Source organism: Corvus brachyrhynchos, unplaced genomic scaffold (assembly GCF_000691975.1).
Source record: "Corvus brachyrhynchos isolate BGI_N302 unplaced genomic scaffold, ASM69197v1 scaffold83, whole genome shotgun sequence".
NCBI lineage: Eukaryota > Metazoa > Chordata > Aves > Passeriformes > Corvidae > Corvus > Corvus brachyrhynchos.
The window spans coordinates 1,227,543-1,241,145 of NW_008238464.1; the positions used below are offsets into that span (position 1 = coordinate 1,227,543).

A 13,603-nucleotide genomic window follows, 5' to 3' on the forward strand; every position below is an offset into this window, starting at 1 on the left:
AGGGAAAGTCCACAAACCAGGGCAAAAACCAGTCATACCAGGCTTTTACTTCTCTTCAAGCATAGAATCACAATGCGCCAGACAAGCCTAATGCAATCAAACTATTTATTTCCTGTATTTATTCTGGTATTTCTTTCATCAAACTAAAAGGAACAACTTTTCTTTCTTTCCTCTTCTGCATTCATATGTTCAGTATCTCTTTTTCTAGATCTGCTCATCTCACAAAATTATTTTCCCAATATAGAATAATTGAAAGGATTCTGTACGTTCAAGACAGCTCCTCCAAATCACATGGAACATTTTTAAAACTCATTTCTCCACCCCTATTTGAGAAATTTTATGCAGTTATTTTGTACTTTTGTTCAAATCTCCAAACACACACATTGGTTTCGGCTCTCCCCCGCTATCTTTCCATCCTCTTTATCCTTGTGAAAGGCCTTTGCTGAGATTTTTTTTTCCAGGGCTCTGCATCCTCTCCCCTTAGAGCATTTCAGTTCTTACTCTTCGTGCTGTCCCACTAACTAGTTCCAACTCCCAGCACCTGACAGGGCAAATGATTTACTCACCATCTATATTCCTTCTCTTACTCTACCTTATTAAAATGGAAATGTTATTGCACTGTGTGCTGCTGTGTCTTTTTTCCTGAGACCCAAAGGAGCCCCATGACTGCCCCGTGCAGGACTGAGGTCACCTACATACCAAGATTCATGAATAAATATTGGTTGTACAGAGAAGGGCAACCAGACTCATGAAGGGTGTAGAGAACATGTTTTATGAGACACAGCTGAGGGAGCTGGGGTTGTTTAGGCTCAAGAAGAGGAGGCTCAGGGGGAACCTCATTGCTCTCTACAACTGCCTGAGAGGAGGCTGTGATAAGGCGGGGGCTGATCTCTTCTGCTGTGCCTTCAGTGAGAGGACCAGAGGAAATGGCCTTAAACTGAGACAGGGGAGATTCAGATTAGACATTAAAAAAAATTCACTGTTCAGATGGTCAGGCATTGGAATTGGTTGCCCAGGGAGGTGGTGGAGTCACCATCCCTGGAGGTGTGCAAGAGGTGTGTGGATCTGGCGCTGGGTGATGTGATTCAGTGGTTTAGGGGTTGCAGTGATAGTGCCAGGTGGGCAGTTAGACTGGATCACCTTGTAGGTCTCTTCCAACCTTGATGGTTTGATGATTCTATGATTATTCTATGATTAAAGGAAAGACCAAATTCTTTAAAGAAAAACCCAGCCTAGGTCTAAGTGCCTTCAAAGCTTCCGCCCCTCTCAGTACCACTTTTCTATTGGATTTTAGCCCTGACTCGTGGGTCAGCTTTTCAACAACCAACTGGCAGCATCAGCACAGTCCCTGCACCTGCAGAACACTGCAGTGGCACTTGAGTACCAATACAGGGGATGACCCTGAACCACCCCCACACGCCCACACATGGTCATTCTCAATCCCTGCAATTCCTTCCTTAGAAAAGCTGCCCACCTTTTTAGTAGCACAATTCACCAGTTTTGTATTCTCTAACTAACTATCAGTCTTGATCTATGAAAACAAGAAAAGTGATCATATTGCTGTCTATCTACATCCACAGCCTGACAGTAGACAGGAATGTATCAATAAAACAAAATCAGTAATAAAAAAAATCCAAAGAAAACAGCTACAGTTTATTGATGAGCCATTGTCTTTCAGGTTAACTACTTCCACCACAGAGACAAACTCAGAAGTTAGTTCAAGTACTCTGTGCACAATCTGCATAAACATCATAATCCTCATCTTCTGAGGACTCAAATGATGAGAGCCCAAGAAGAAATAAAGAAGTGAATACTCAGAGAAGGGGAAGTAGAGATGTGACACAATGGAAAACACCATAAGGGCACTAAATAAATCAACTCAGAGCTAACACTTCTGACAAACACACTTCCAAAAATGCAAATCATTAAAAAAAATTGTGCAAATGCATGTGGAAATTTCGTGCTATGTTTACGCTGCCCTTTCACAGATATAAGGTAGAAGCCACTGTTGAGACAGGATGTGAGATAGGGCTGGGTTTTCCTATCACTAAGTACAGATATATTGAGGCTTCTAATTCAGGTTGGTAAGGCTTGAATCTATCTGGTTGCTCAATCTTACCTAATAACTGCCTGTTTGATTAAGTAATTCTCACTTCTGTGCCTGTCCAAGCAGGACCCAGAAAATGAGTTTCTCTGGCCTCTGGGTAGCCTCACCAGCCAAACAGCAATGCTCACAAAATGCAAGCCCCACTCCAAGAACCCTGTTCATGGAGGGAACATTTGGGCCACAGAATTACAAACAAGAGGCTGTTTCTTGCCTTCACCCCAAACTGTGAAAAACAGGTAGCTAACCTAGGATAAGCCCAAGAAACCGTTTATCCCTGGAAATGCCTCACGGCATTTCCTGCCTGCCTTACTGACAATACCTCCTGGCAAAATGAGACGTCACTTTCCCATCTCTCCACTCAGAAAAATCCTCACTGAGTTCCCACAACCTAAACCAGGAGCACCTCACTGCCTTACTGAAAAAGCCACCTGGTGCTTCTGGAGTTGCCTTCTGAGGATGACTGAGGGAAAGGCAGAGAAGCAAAGAACAGAAAAAGAAGAGCCCAGTTTCCTGCATCCTGTGCAACAGCTCATGCAGTGAAGCTGCAACAAGAGTTTGGAGAGGAAGGACCATGCCTGCTGCTGATGGATTTCTGAGGACTGCAAAGCATCAGAGAGACTGGAACAGGCAGCTCTTGAGGACCTTGTCCACAAGCCATGTTACTCAACCAGGTGTGACAGACGTGGCTGGGGTAAGGCTGTAGCAGTGCCTGCAAGGCCAGAGACAAATCCCTGTCTCTACTCCCAGCACTGGGGTGAGAGAAGGAAGCCCAGGCTGAGGTGAGTCTCACTGACAAACTTCCTTATTAGCAATTCCCAATACAGAAAGCCTCAGGAAGATCATCAGGCAACCAAGACACCTACAAGTTGGGCAAGCTATAGGTTGCAAGTGTCCTTTGTAGATTTAGTCAAAGTGGCTCTTGCAAAGCTTTGCTGATGGCAGCAGTGGAGACAGAATCTGGAGTGTGCAACTCACTCCAGATCCAGCAACACAGCCAAGGATGAAAGGTGGATTTTGTGTGCTGAGTCAGCTCACGTTACCCCACAGGACCAATCACAGATAGATAGATATGATACATAGATACACATGATAAACACAAACATTGCCCATTTCCTCAGTAAATAAGCACTCTACTGGCTGATATTTCTTAATAAGCTTTACTCTAGCTCCTGCCATCAGCCACGTCACACAGGTGTTCCAAAGTGATCCACTTCCAGAGACTAATCCCACAGAGGTATTGTAAAGCTGTATTTTCCACACAGAAAGTTCACCTTTTTTTGAAGAACTAGAAGTGTCACGAGAGAATTCTAAATCTAGCAAGGAACTGAGAAAAGTCAGAGACTCCTCTTCAGCCATTTGCCTACAGACCTTGAGGTTGTGGATACGGCCACAGCATTTCAAGGGAACACCCACTCACTCACACAACTTGAAACTAAAGCTGATTCAAAATATATATTTGTGTGCTGTGAATCCAAGGCCTGACACACTCAAGGGAAATTTGGTCAAAACATAACATGAAGAACATGGAATGAAACACCACGGTAAGAGGAACAGAATGGGGCAGGAATACCCCCGAATGAGAGAGTTCTGATGTCAGAAAAAAATACAGAAAAACCCATCAGAAGAACTGTATCCTATTGCAGCTAACGAATGCTTTTCCAGACCCGACAGATGTCTCTCAAACACCTAGGCAGGATCACCTCATGTTTGTTACAAACCTATTTTACCAACATTTTCAGAGCATTTCTATAGCAGCAGTTAGTCTCAATGATTTCAATGCTAGGTTCTAGCGCCATCATCTGCCTGATACCAACATCAGTTGGTGGCAATTCAGTCAACATCTTGATATATCTAAAAAAAAGTGGGTTATTTCAATCTGCTTTTCAGAACTTCTCAAATCTCTACTGTATGCTTACAGCAGCATTTTGAGACATGGCTACAATTTAAGCAATATGTAGACAACTATTAAGAGCACTTAAAAGCTATCTTGCCTTAATGTAAACGTTTTACTGCTGTTATTTTATGAACTCCAAAGATCAACTTGCTTCTGTTTCAAAATGGAAATTGCAGGTGCCACCAATGTTCTGAGCCAATGGAAAACTAAAAGATAAGCAGCCACCGGAGTACGGTCTTTAGGATGTTTCACTAAGTGCAGGATCTAACAAACACTACAACAGGACTCTCAATCTTGCCAGATTAAAGGATGCTACATTCCCAGCACATTTCCACAAGAGATGCTGCACAGTGGGAAAGCAGATGGTCCGTGCTGCCAAGCAGCCCTTGCCCACGAGGAGCAATGTTTGAGGGAACGTGTGGGAGCACCACACCACCAGGCCGGCCTCGCTTCCACAGTGGCCTCCTTCCCTCCTTCCTTCCCTCCCTCCCTTCCACCACTCTCTCTGCCCAGAGGAAGGCAGTGGCCACTGCTGTGGGGCCACTCTGGCTGGCCAGCACACCCAGTGTAGGTGGGAATATGGAGGTGGCTGCAGGTGGAAGAGGGCAAGTAGGAATCCTGGCCACGCCATGGTGCTCCCAAACCTCCCCCATGCGCCTGTCACACAGAATCAGAGCATTCTGAGTTAGAAGGCACCCACAAAGACCATCGAGTCCAACTCTTCAGTGAATGGCCCATACAGGGATCAAGCCCACAACCTTGGTGTTATTGACACCACGCTCCTGGGAGTTTCCTGTGGTAACCAAGGTTTTGGCCATTCCTGATGTCTGGTCCTGGGGCACAGGCTGAAAGGCCTCCAGTCCCAGGTGACCCCTGTGTCCATGTTGGTCATTCTCGTTACTTACCCGTTATTTGCTTACCCCTCTTCAAATCACGTTGTGAATAAATGGATAAACTGCATCCATCCCGAATTGTGAAGGGCAAAATATTTTATGAATTGGGAGAGAAAGTGTGCCTGACATTTAAAGCAATGTGAGAAAAAGAGGTTACTGTTATGTTTTCCCCTTCACTGCCGATAAGTCTTGTAGTTCATTGGGAAGAGCTGTTTTAAACAAACCCACATGCAGTCAGCAACAATATACAGATCCAGAGTTTCTGAGGTGGGTCTTAGAAATATTTAGGAATTCATAAACTGAAGAAGGCTGAAAAAGTTCACCTGTGGTCACCAATATTGCCTACAGTTTCTTCTGATGAGGACTCTTTCTCTGTTTTAAACGTGGTTTGCTATTTTTTGTTGTACCCTTCTTGGTTTTCTATTCTCTGTTGCATTTTTGTGTTTCATCTATTAGTATTTCCTCTCCTTTGTCAGAGTACACATTTCAGACTTTAGGCTGATACATTTGTGGCATCAGGTAATCCCTTCTGAAGTGCTGTTGGTGCCTCTACACAGATGCCTGTATCAGCACTTCAAGCTCTGCCTGAAGACTACAGCAAAAGTCATGGGAAAAAGATGGGAGTTCTGCTCCACAGCAAAGCACTTGGTCATTGCTGCTCCCAGCAGCTCCCTGTGGGATCATTCACAGCCCATGGGCACACACAGGCCCTTCACACAGCCACAGGTCCACAGGCAACCCAGACTCATGGTCACCACGGGTTCCGCACAGAGCAATCATTATGGAGGCACATTCACCACCTTCAAACACACAACATCTTCTGATAGCTCAGAATGCCTTTTAAAGATGTTAGATTTTCAACCATTTTTTAAACACCCCACCTTTTTAATTTAAGAATAATACTGGTAGATACTTTTTTGACACCAATTAGAAATTTTGAAATTTAGAGAGAGAGAGAGAGAGAGAGAGAGAGGGACAGGGACTTTATTTAATTTGAAATCAAAATGACAATCAACAAGGACAACCTATCCCTGCTGAAAAGCAGCCCAACTGCTCAAGCTGCTGGAAGGATGAGTTGGCTCAATGGGAAGCAACAGTAGAGAAAAAATTCTAATGGAAGGAAAAGTGAAAGAACCGAGAACAAAACTCAGGAAGTTCTTACAGAACTTCTTCATTTAACTGCTGCTGCACAACGTGTGGCATGTGGGACAAGCTGGTGCCTGACTTAACTACAGAAAATTGGTAGCAGCTGTTCTTTAGCAGGGGTTAGAAGTAACTACTTCCGGACTTCACATCTGTGTGAAATGTCTCCCTACACAACTTGGCTTTATATACTCTCCAACAGGTAAAAGTGTATCAAGTCAAAGAGCCTGAAAGTGTTTATTTTCACTTACCATGAACACATTAAAAGCAAACCACTGTTATTCTTGTCAGTTCTTTATTGGTTTTCATCCTAAAGACTAGCACATTTACAGCATACATGGATTGGATGAACTAGAATATATAAAACAGTAGCCATATGTTTATGATATATTAATACTGCCCAAAACCAAATAAATAAAAATATTTCAATGCACAAAGCTTGGCAAATACAGTCGTGTTGGGACAAAACTGTGTCATATTATACAATAATTTTACACGTATAAATGAAACGAAAGGCAACTGTGCTGTAGGTACTTTCACAGAACATACACAGAACATACTTGGCAACAGTTTTCTTCTTTTACCTTTGTATGTTTTATAATTTAAAAAATGTACTCAAAAAAGGAACATTAGATAGAACTTCATTTTACAGTAATCCTTAGATTCGCCTCTCCTGTGCAACAGAAAAGCTCCCTTCCCCCTTGTGAAGGTCCCATGTGGATTTCATGAGTCACAGCTTTCCTGGAGGAACTGCGGGAGCCCTCGCTGTCGGTGCTGCCCTTGGGAGGACCCCGAGCTGTGCGTCCCGTCAGCGCCGTGTCCAGGATGCGCCACGGGGCCACCGCGCTCGGCGCGTCGGCACAGGCAGCACAGCTCCCCGAGCACAGCCCCGCGGCACCTGGGGCTGCACCTCCACCACACGCAGACAAAATTCAGCAACTTTTTCAGATTACATAAGCATACAAAATAAATAAAGGATTGCTAAGCTCTAGAGCAGGTCTAATGATTGTTGGCCACCACCTAAGAGAGTGGCACTGCTAATGGTTACAAGAGACATCTTGTTATTTCCTTCTGAAGCTGAACATTGGAAGATTTTTAGTGTAACAATACAGGACTTAAAATTAACCATGTTTGAAATATACAAAAAAAAATCAACAACTCATAAAAACTAAGGGATACAAAGAGCACAGTTTATACAAAAATAAAGTAGCATTTAATAATGGGCCAGGGACTGAAGGCTGAGCAGAACTAATGGAATAACATGTCTAAAGAGATCCCATTGAAATTTTTTTTATCCTACATTTGTTTACTTATTAGCAAAAAATGAAACAAAATTATCATTTATTAATTGGCAAACAGGATTTGCAACATTTCCAAGGGACTGCTCTACTGTAGATGATTTGTTCAGACCTGGGGTAGGTACAATACATTGCTTTTGCACAGAATTCCATGTTTTGCTGTCCTAGAGAGTCTGAAATAATGGTAACAGCCTAGTTCAGCAGAACTCTCTGACCTGGCTTTGTGACATGCTGCTCAGTGATAAACTGCAAAAAGCAAAATGCAAAAACTGCTGGACCTGTAACCCCCAAAACTACATGGGAGCAGAATGAACATGGCTGATTGATAGAGCAGTGACAGCACAGACAAACATCAGTGAGAGGGAGAAAGAAATCAGAAAACAGCCATATACTTACCTGGCTGTTGCTACTCCCACAAGAATAAATGGGCAGATTTTTTCTATTCTAAAACTTAGATCCTTAGAAACCAAGAAGGAAAGGACGGTGTGCTGAATGAAACTAGCTAGAAATTATTTGATCCTGTTAAAATTTGGAAATGAATGTTTAGCTGCTTTATAAAATGCTATCTTAGCTTCGAAGGCATTCTTTGGGAGATTATTTCTGAAGAGATCTGTTGAACATTTTTTATCAAATGCTATCTAACTGACCACCTTTTTCATAAGCTAGAACCCACCTGTGGTTCTCAGGCACAAGCAGTAGCACTGAGCAGTTCCTTTCTATCAACACAGGGCATTGCTACATTCCTCAGAAATACCCTGACACCAGTCACACTTCCCCCCACCAGGATTCTCAACAGGTGAAATGCGAAGGTAAACAGAAACCAATTTTGGTTTTGGAGCAAGAGGAATGCATTGGGCACTTTGAGCATTTTTGTAATGACATACAAAAGCAATACAGAAAAATCGTACGCTGACCAAAATAATGTAACACCCCAAGATACTAATGCTTACAATCCAGAAGTGATATAAAAAAACCATGGGTAAAAATGTGCTAATTAATGTACAACACCATGGAATATACTGAACATGTCATGTGCAACATCAACAACTTGCTTGTTGCACTTGCCTTAGAGTGGGGAAGGGCATGGGGAACTGTTGCTGACATTAATAGTTAAGCGTCATGATGTTTCTGAAATACTTTTTAAAATCAGTTGTGTGCCCAAGGCCTTATCTGCCAAAGGTGACAGGAATTTGTTTTATTTGAACAGAATTATAAACCAGACCTCACATGTCTGGCCTTTTATATGTTGTTAATTTGACACATGAAGATGGCATCCTATGTACAATAAAACAATTATTTCTCCTGGCGCTTATTGTGCCGATTTTTTTTTTAATTAAACCCCCTTTTATCGATTGTAACAATGCATTCTACAGTTACTAAACTGTCTAGGATCCTTTTTATTTACAGCTTCTGAGTTTTACTCTCAGTTTTAAAAAGTTTAGGAAAAGCTCAATCTCAAATCAACTCAGTATAAAAAGATGTTCTGTGGAACAGCTGCCTAAATGCCGTTCCTAGAGTCCTTGCCCATCCAGGAGGTACCTAGCTATTTGCATATAGGTAATTATTAAGTAGCACAATATCTGCTCATCTTACATACACTGAAGGCTATTTAAATGGGCAGAGAGTCATCACACTATTCTCAAGCTAAGGTGTCAGAATAATTGTTACTATAGATTCCAATTTGGTAACATGCTCTGTATGACCTAGCGAAACGTACAAAAAGGTTATTTATGTCTTCTGGATGACGAAATCATGTGTTAATCTAGAGTGTACCCACATGTTTTAATGGAACAGCAATTAAAGGACATAGTATGCTTATGTTTCAACTTTTCCATAAGTTCCTTCTGGAGGCCTGTAATACTTTGGGAAAGCCTTCAGTTGCAGGGAATTAAATGCATACTTGCGACATCCAACATTCTTCATTGTATTTTCTCGGCGACAACCCTCACTGGGGAAAAAAAACAAGCACAAAAAATGACAGCAGTAAAAGGGGAAAAAAAAAGAAAAAAGACTTAAACTAAGATGAAATGAACTGGTTATTTTATAGCATTAAAATAAAGTCGGTTCTATTTAATGAGCGTTTAATTAATTTGCCACTGCAAATATTAAAAAAATGACTCATCATACAATGCTGGTAAGAAGCACACAGAATGGACACAAGCTATGTCTGATCGCTAGTTTTGCATTTCTAGAAAGCAGCAGCACATCTACCGAAAAGGTTCTTTCGTGCCGGTTTCATGTATTTCAAGGTACACTGTTGTGGAGTTCACATGCCATTCACTGCACAAGGGATCCCAAGGGATTGCTTATAAGCAGTTCTGCTAACTTACTAACACATAAAGCTGAAAACCAAAACCTGCTGATCTCTCTGTAAGAGCTTTAAAGTAATTTTATTGTTCCCTGTATATCAGTATTGTAAGTACTTACTTCAAGATTAGAGCTGATACAAAAATAATGTATGACTTTCCAGTTATCTCTGCATGCATAAATGGACTTGAAAACCAACAGTCTAAAAAGAAGTCCTAATCATGAAATAGCAGTGCAAAAAAGACTGGCTGCATTGACAGTCATCACCCCAAAGAAACAAAGCTGTGCAGAATTTAATTCTCCCCCAACGTTTTGGTGCAACTGCCCCACATTACAAAGAGGTTCTGTGCTACAATAGAAAACTACTCCAGTTATAAGGCTTCTTTACACTTGTAAATCTAATTCAGAGTTCCTTTGATTATATCCAAAAAACAGACATACAAAGAGGAAGCACTATGTTTTAAACACATATTATAAATCAATTTAGGCTTGCAGGAGAATGTCTTTCCCTGATTGAGGACTGGAACCTAAACAATGAATACTAGACCTTCATGGCAAAGTGTACAGTACAGCATCTTATGGTGGAAATGACACATTAGTCCTGTCTTGGAGATGGCTGCAGCATCTACCAGGTAAGGTGAGATTATCTGATTCAAAAGAAGGGTTTGGATTCTGGTTCAGTTTGAAAGCTCTCGTGCTCTTACAGACCTCACCGTTCTTCTAATTTTGGTTCATGGAACTGGCTGTAACTGTTCTGTATGTAACACCTAGTTTGGCTTCATAAAATATAGTAAATTTTTTTTTTCTTTTTGCTTTAAGGAACAGTTTAACTAAGTTTGAAATTTGTCTCCAGAGCACATTCTGTGCTTGCCTTTTATAGAATGGATCATCTGTGATGACACTATTTTTCTGGCACTGGTTTGTGTTTCAAAGCTCCCCCGACAGCTGTTGCAGCCAAAGAGATACATCAAAAGTTTGCACAAGTCATACTTCGGAGTACTAATAAAAGCAGTAAGTTTAACTGGCAAATATGGGATGCTAGGTGAGCATTTTGACTCCAAAGTGAATCATTCTCTTTATAACACATTTCACAGCATCTGGTTATTGCACGTGTCCCTCATGGAGCACTGACAAAGATGTATTTCACACATTTCACATGCCATCTTCCTTCTCTTGGAGGCACATAAGCAGGATGCACTACTGCATCTGAAATCTTGATGCCTTAACAAAAGCACAGACCAGGCTCCAAAAGGAAAAAAACCCCAAACTTGTCCCCACCTACGTTCAAGAAGAAAATAAAAAACCTACATTGTTTTCACAAAGCCTAGGCTTTCATTCCAAATGGTTTTAAGGTGGTCTTACTGCAACGCTAGTGGTAATCACAAGCAGCACCTTCAAACAGATTAATAATCTCAGGGAGTTCAGTGGATATGCCTGCCACCTTACTACCAGAGGGTGGCTGGACACTGGAACAGGCTGCCCAGGGAAGTGGTCATGGCCCCAAGTCTGCCAGAGTGCAAGAAGTGTTTGGACAACGCTCTCAGGCACATGAGGGGATGGCTGAGCCAGGCCAGGAACTGACCCTTGATCCTCGTGGGTCCCTTCCAGCTCAGGATATTCTGTGATTCTACTAAAGTTACTTTCACATCTGGTTAGGCTGAACCCAGGACACTCTCCACATTGCAAGGTCAAGGCCGCAGTCCAACCTGACAACTGCTCACTTTGTAAACAGGTAGCCTGGGGCACCCAGAGCAAACAAACCAGTGCTAAACAGAAAGAAGAGATGATGGGTATGGAGACACAGCAGTATCAGGCATCAGCACAGCACAGGGATATGTCCAAAACCACCACACCCTGATAAACCTCAACAGCAGTAAGGATGTACCAAAACTAATTGCAGCTAAAAATAAATAGGATACGTGCTTTATATATATAGATATATAAACGTATAAGTCTTTGTGGGTTTTTTTTTTGTTTTGTTTTGTTTTTTTCTTTTAAAAACAAAATTGGAAGAATAGTGAGGAAAAATATTAAGAGATAGTGTACTGTACAGTCTGATTTCATGAAGACACAAATACAACCACACGCTTTTTTTAAAGTTAGAATTATTAAATCCAAATTTAGGATTTAATTCTGATTTTTATTCTAACTGTACTTTTTTGGTTTTTTATTTCAGCATACTTCTCTCAGCAGCTCTCAATTCCATTAAAATTGATAATAAAAGCTAAAGCTACCTATGTCTTTTGAGCAAGTTAATAATAGTAGAAAATACAAATCACAGTACTAGTTCTCCTCAGAAGCCCAATGTCATCTCAGGCACCAAGCGAAGTAAAACTCTTTATGAATTTATCAAACTACATTAAATGAGGTTAGTTTTTTTATCAGCTATTGCTATTGACAAGCTCTGCCAGACCACAGCAGCAACAAAATCTTTCAGTTTAAACAGGCCTCCCTTAGTTTGACGTTATATACAAATGACAATCTAATTTCATCTGCAATTACTCTCCATCACTAAACTAGGAAGCCACTTTCGTCTCACCACTTAAATAAATGTTAACTTACCATTGCTCACTTATCACTAAGTCCCTATCAGCATCATAATTTATTAAAGCTGTGCAACGCTTAAAAATGGAAGTAACACTAATATTTAGTCTAATGTAATTAAAATAAAGCCGAGTGGAAAACCTGAAACCCACCTACAAAAGGAGTTAACTGATACCTCCCTCTTCTTACCTGAAAATTAAAGACCATTATCTTTAACTTCTAGGATGACCCTATTTTACAGTAAGTTCTATAACAGAGTACCTAAAATAGATAATGGATCATTAGCAGGCTAATGCCAGTCACATCCCCTTCCTAACCACAAGTCATTCTCCTCATGTCTTTAATACATTGCAAAATGCAGATCTACAAATAGAATGAAATAATTCTGCATGCAGCACACTGCAAGTTGTTTTCTGAGTGTTTTCTAGTCTATTAGAATATATTTAACCATGAGAAAGGAACAAGACTATGGTTCTACAAACTGTTCAGTAATGTAATTTGGATATTATGCTTTGAAATTAAGGTATAAATTTGTTACTTCTTTAAATAAATTTCTTACAATTTCTTATAAACCCCACCCATGTTTTTATTTTTCTCTTCATACCTCATAAAAATGAAAGGCAAGATTAGCATACACCTTAAATATACAAAAAGATACAAATTTTTTTCAGACAGAGTTCCTTTCTCTGGAATACATGAAACAAATAACACAAAACTGTATTTGGTAAGAGATCTCCAGGCCGGGTAAAGTAACGAGGTAACAGGCCAATGTCAGACTATGTTACAAGCACTGAAAGCAGAACAATAATTTAAAGTTTCAATACAATTCTTTTCGATAAAATAATTTGATGTATATTTACAGTTTAGTACAATAGAAACGGAAAATTGTAAGGCATAATAATAATTCTTGGCAGACAATGCTATGACACATTCCTTTGTCCAGCAGGTACCAAGTGGCAATACACATTCAAGCACTTTTTTGTTTTTGTGTTTTTTGTTTTGTTGTTTTTTTTTTTCTTTTTTGTTTTTAAACTCTATTTTCACTTGCAACGTAATCTGGCCACCAGGTATGCTATGCTCAGAAACAGCCACACAATCAGTAAATTGGGGCTGAGAGCTAGTAAAGGAATGGAGTAGAGGAGGCTGGGATCTAGTCTGAAATCTCGGATGGGCACCAAGCCACTCAAGTTCTTCTGGGTGACTATCTCCCGTGTTCCAATGCTGTGAAAAGGAAGAAGGTTGGGAAGAGGGAAAATAAAACAGAAAGGAAGACGGACATGCAAATGAATGGATAACAAGAGATGGCAACACAAGGTGGTCAAGAAAATGAAAAAAATGGAAGAACGCACAACAAAACCAGAAGATGAAGTAAAGAAAGAGTGGAAAAACATCTCAAAAATATGTACCAGTACAATTA

At 40.7% G+C, this 13,603-nt stretch overlaps 1 protein-coding gene across 14 annotated transcripts in view; it reads right to left on the minus strand.

Moving 5' to 3' along the window:
* Nucleotides 1–6,313: 6,313 nt before the first annotated feature.
* Nucleotides 6,314–13,603, minus strand: part of INPP4A (inositol polyphosphate-4-phosphatase type I A) — an 85,705-nt gene continuing 78,415 nt past the window's right edge. For 7 of the 14 annotated variants that reach the window (XM_017737012.1, XM_017737013.1, XM_017737022.1 and 4 more), the window contains one exon: nucleotides 9,359–13,407. In XM_017737012.1, coding sequence (XP_017592501.1) covers nucleotides 13,227–13,407 — 181 coding nt within the window. In that variant the 3' untranslated portion in view covers nucleotides 9,359–13,226. Of the gene's footprint in view, nucleotides 9,284–9,358; nucleotides 13,408–13,603 lie in introns of those variants that run through there. The other 7 variants (XM_017737025.1, XM_017737024.1, XM_017737023.1 and 4 more) reach the window with 2 other exon arrangements.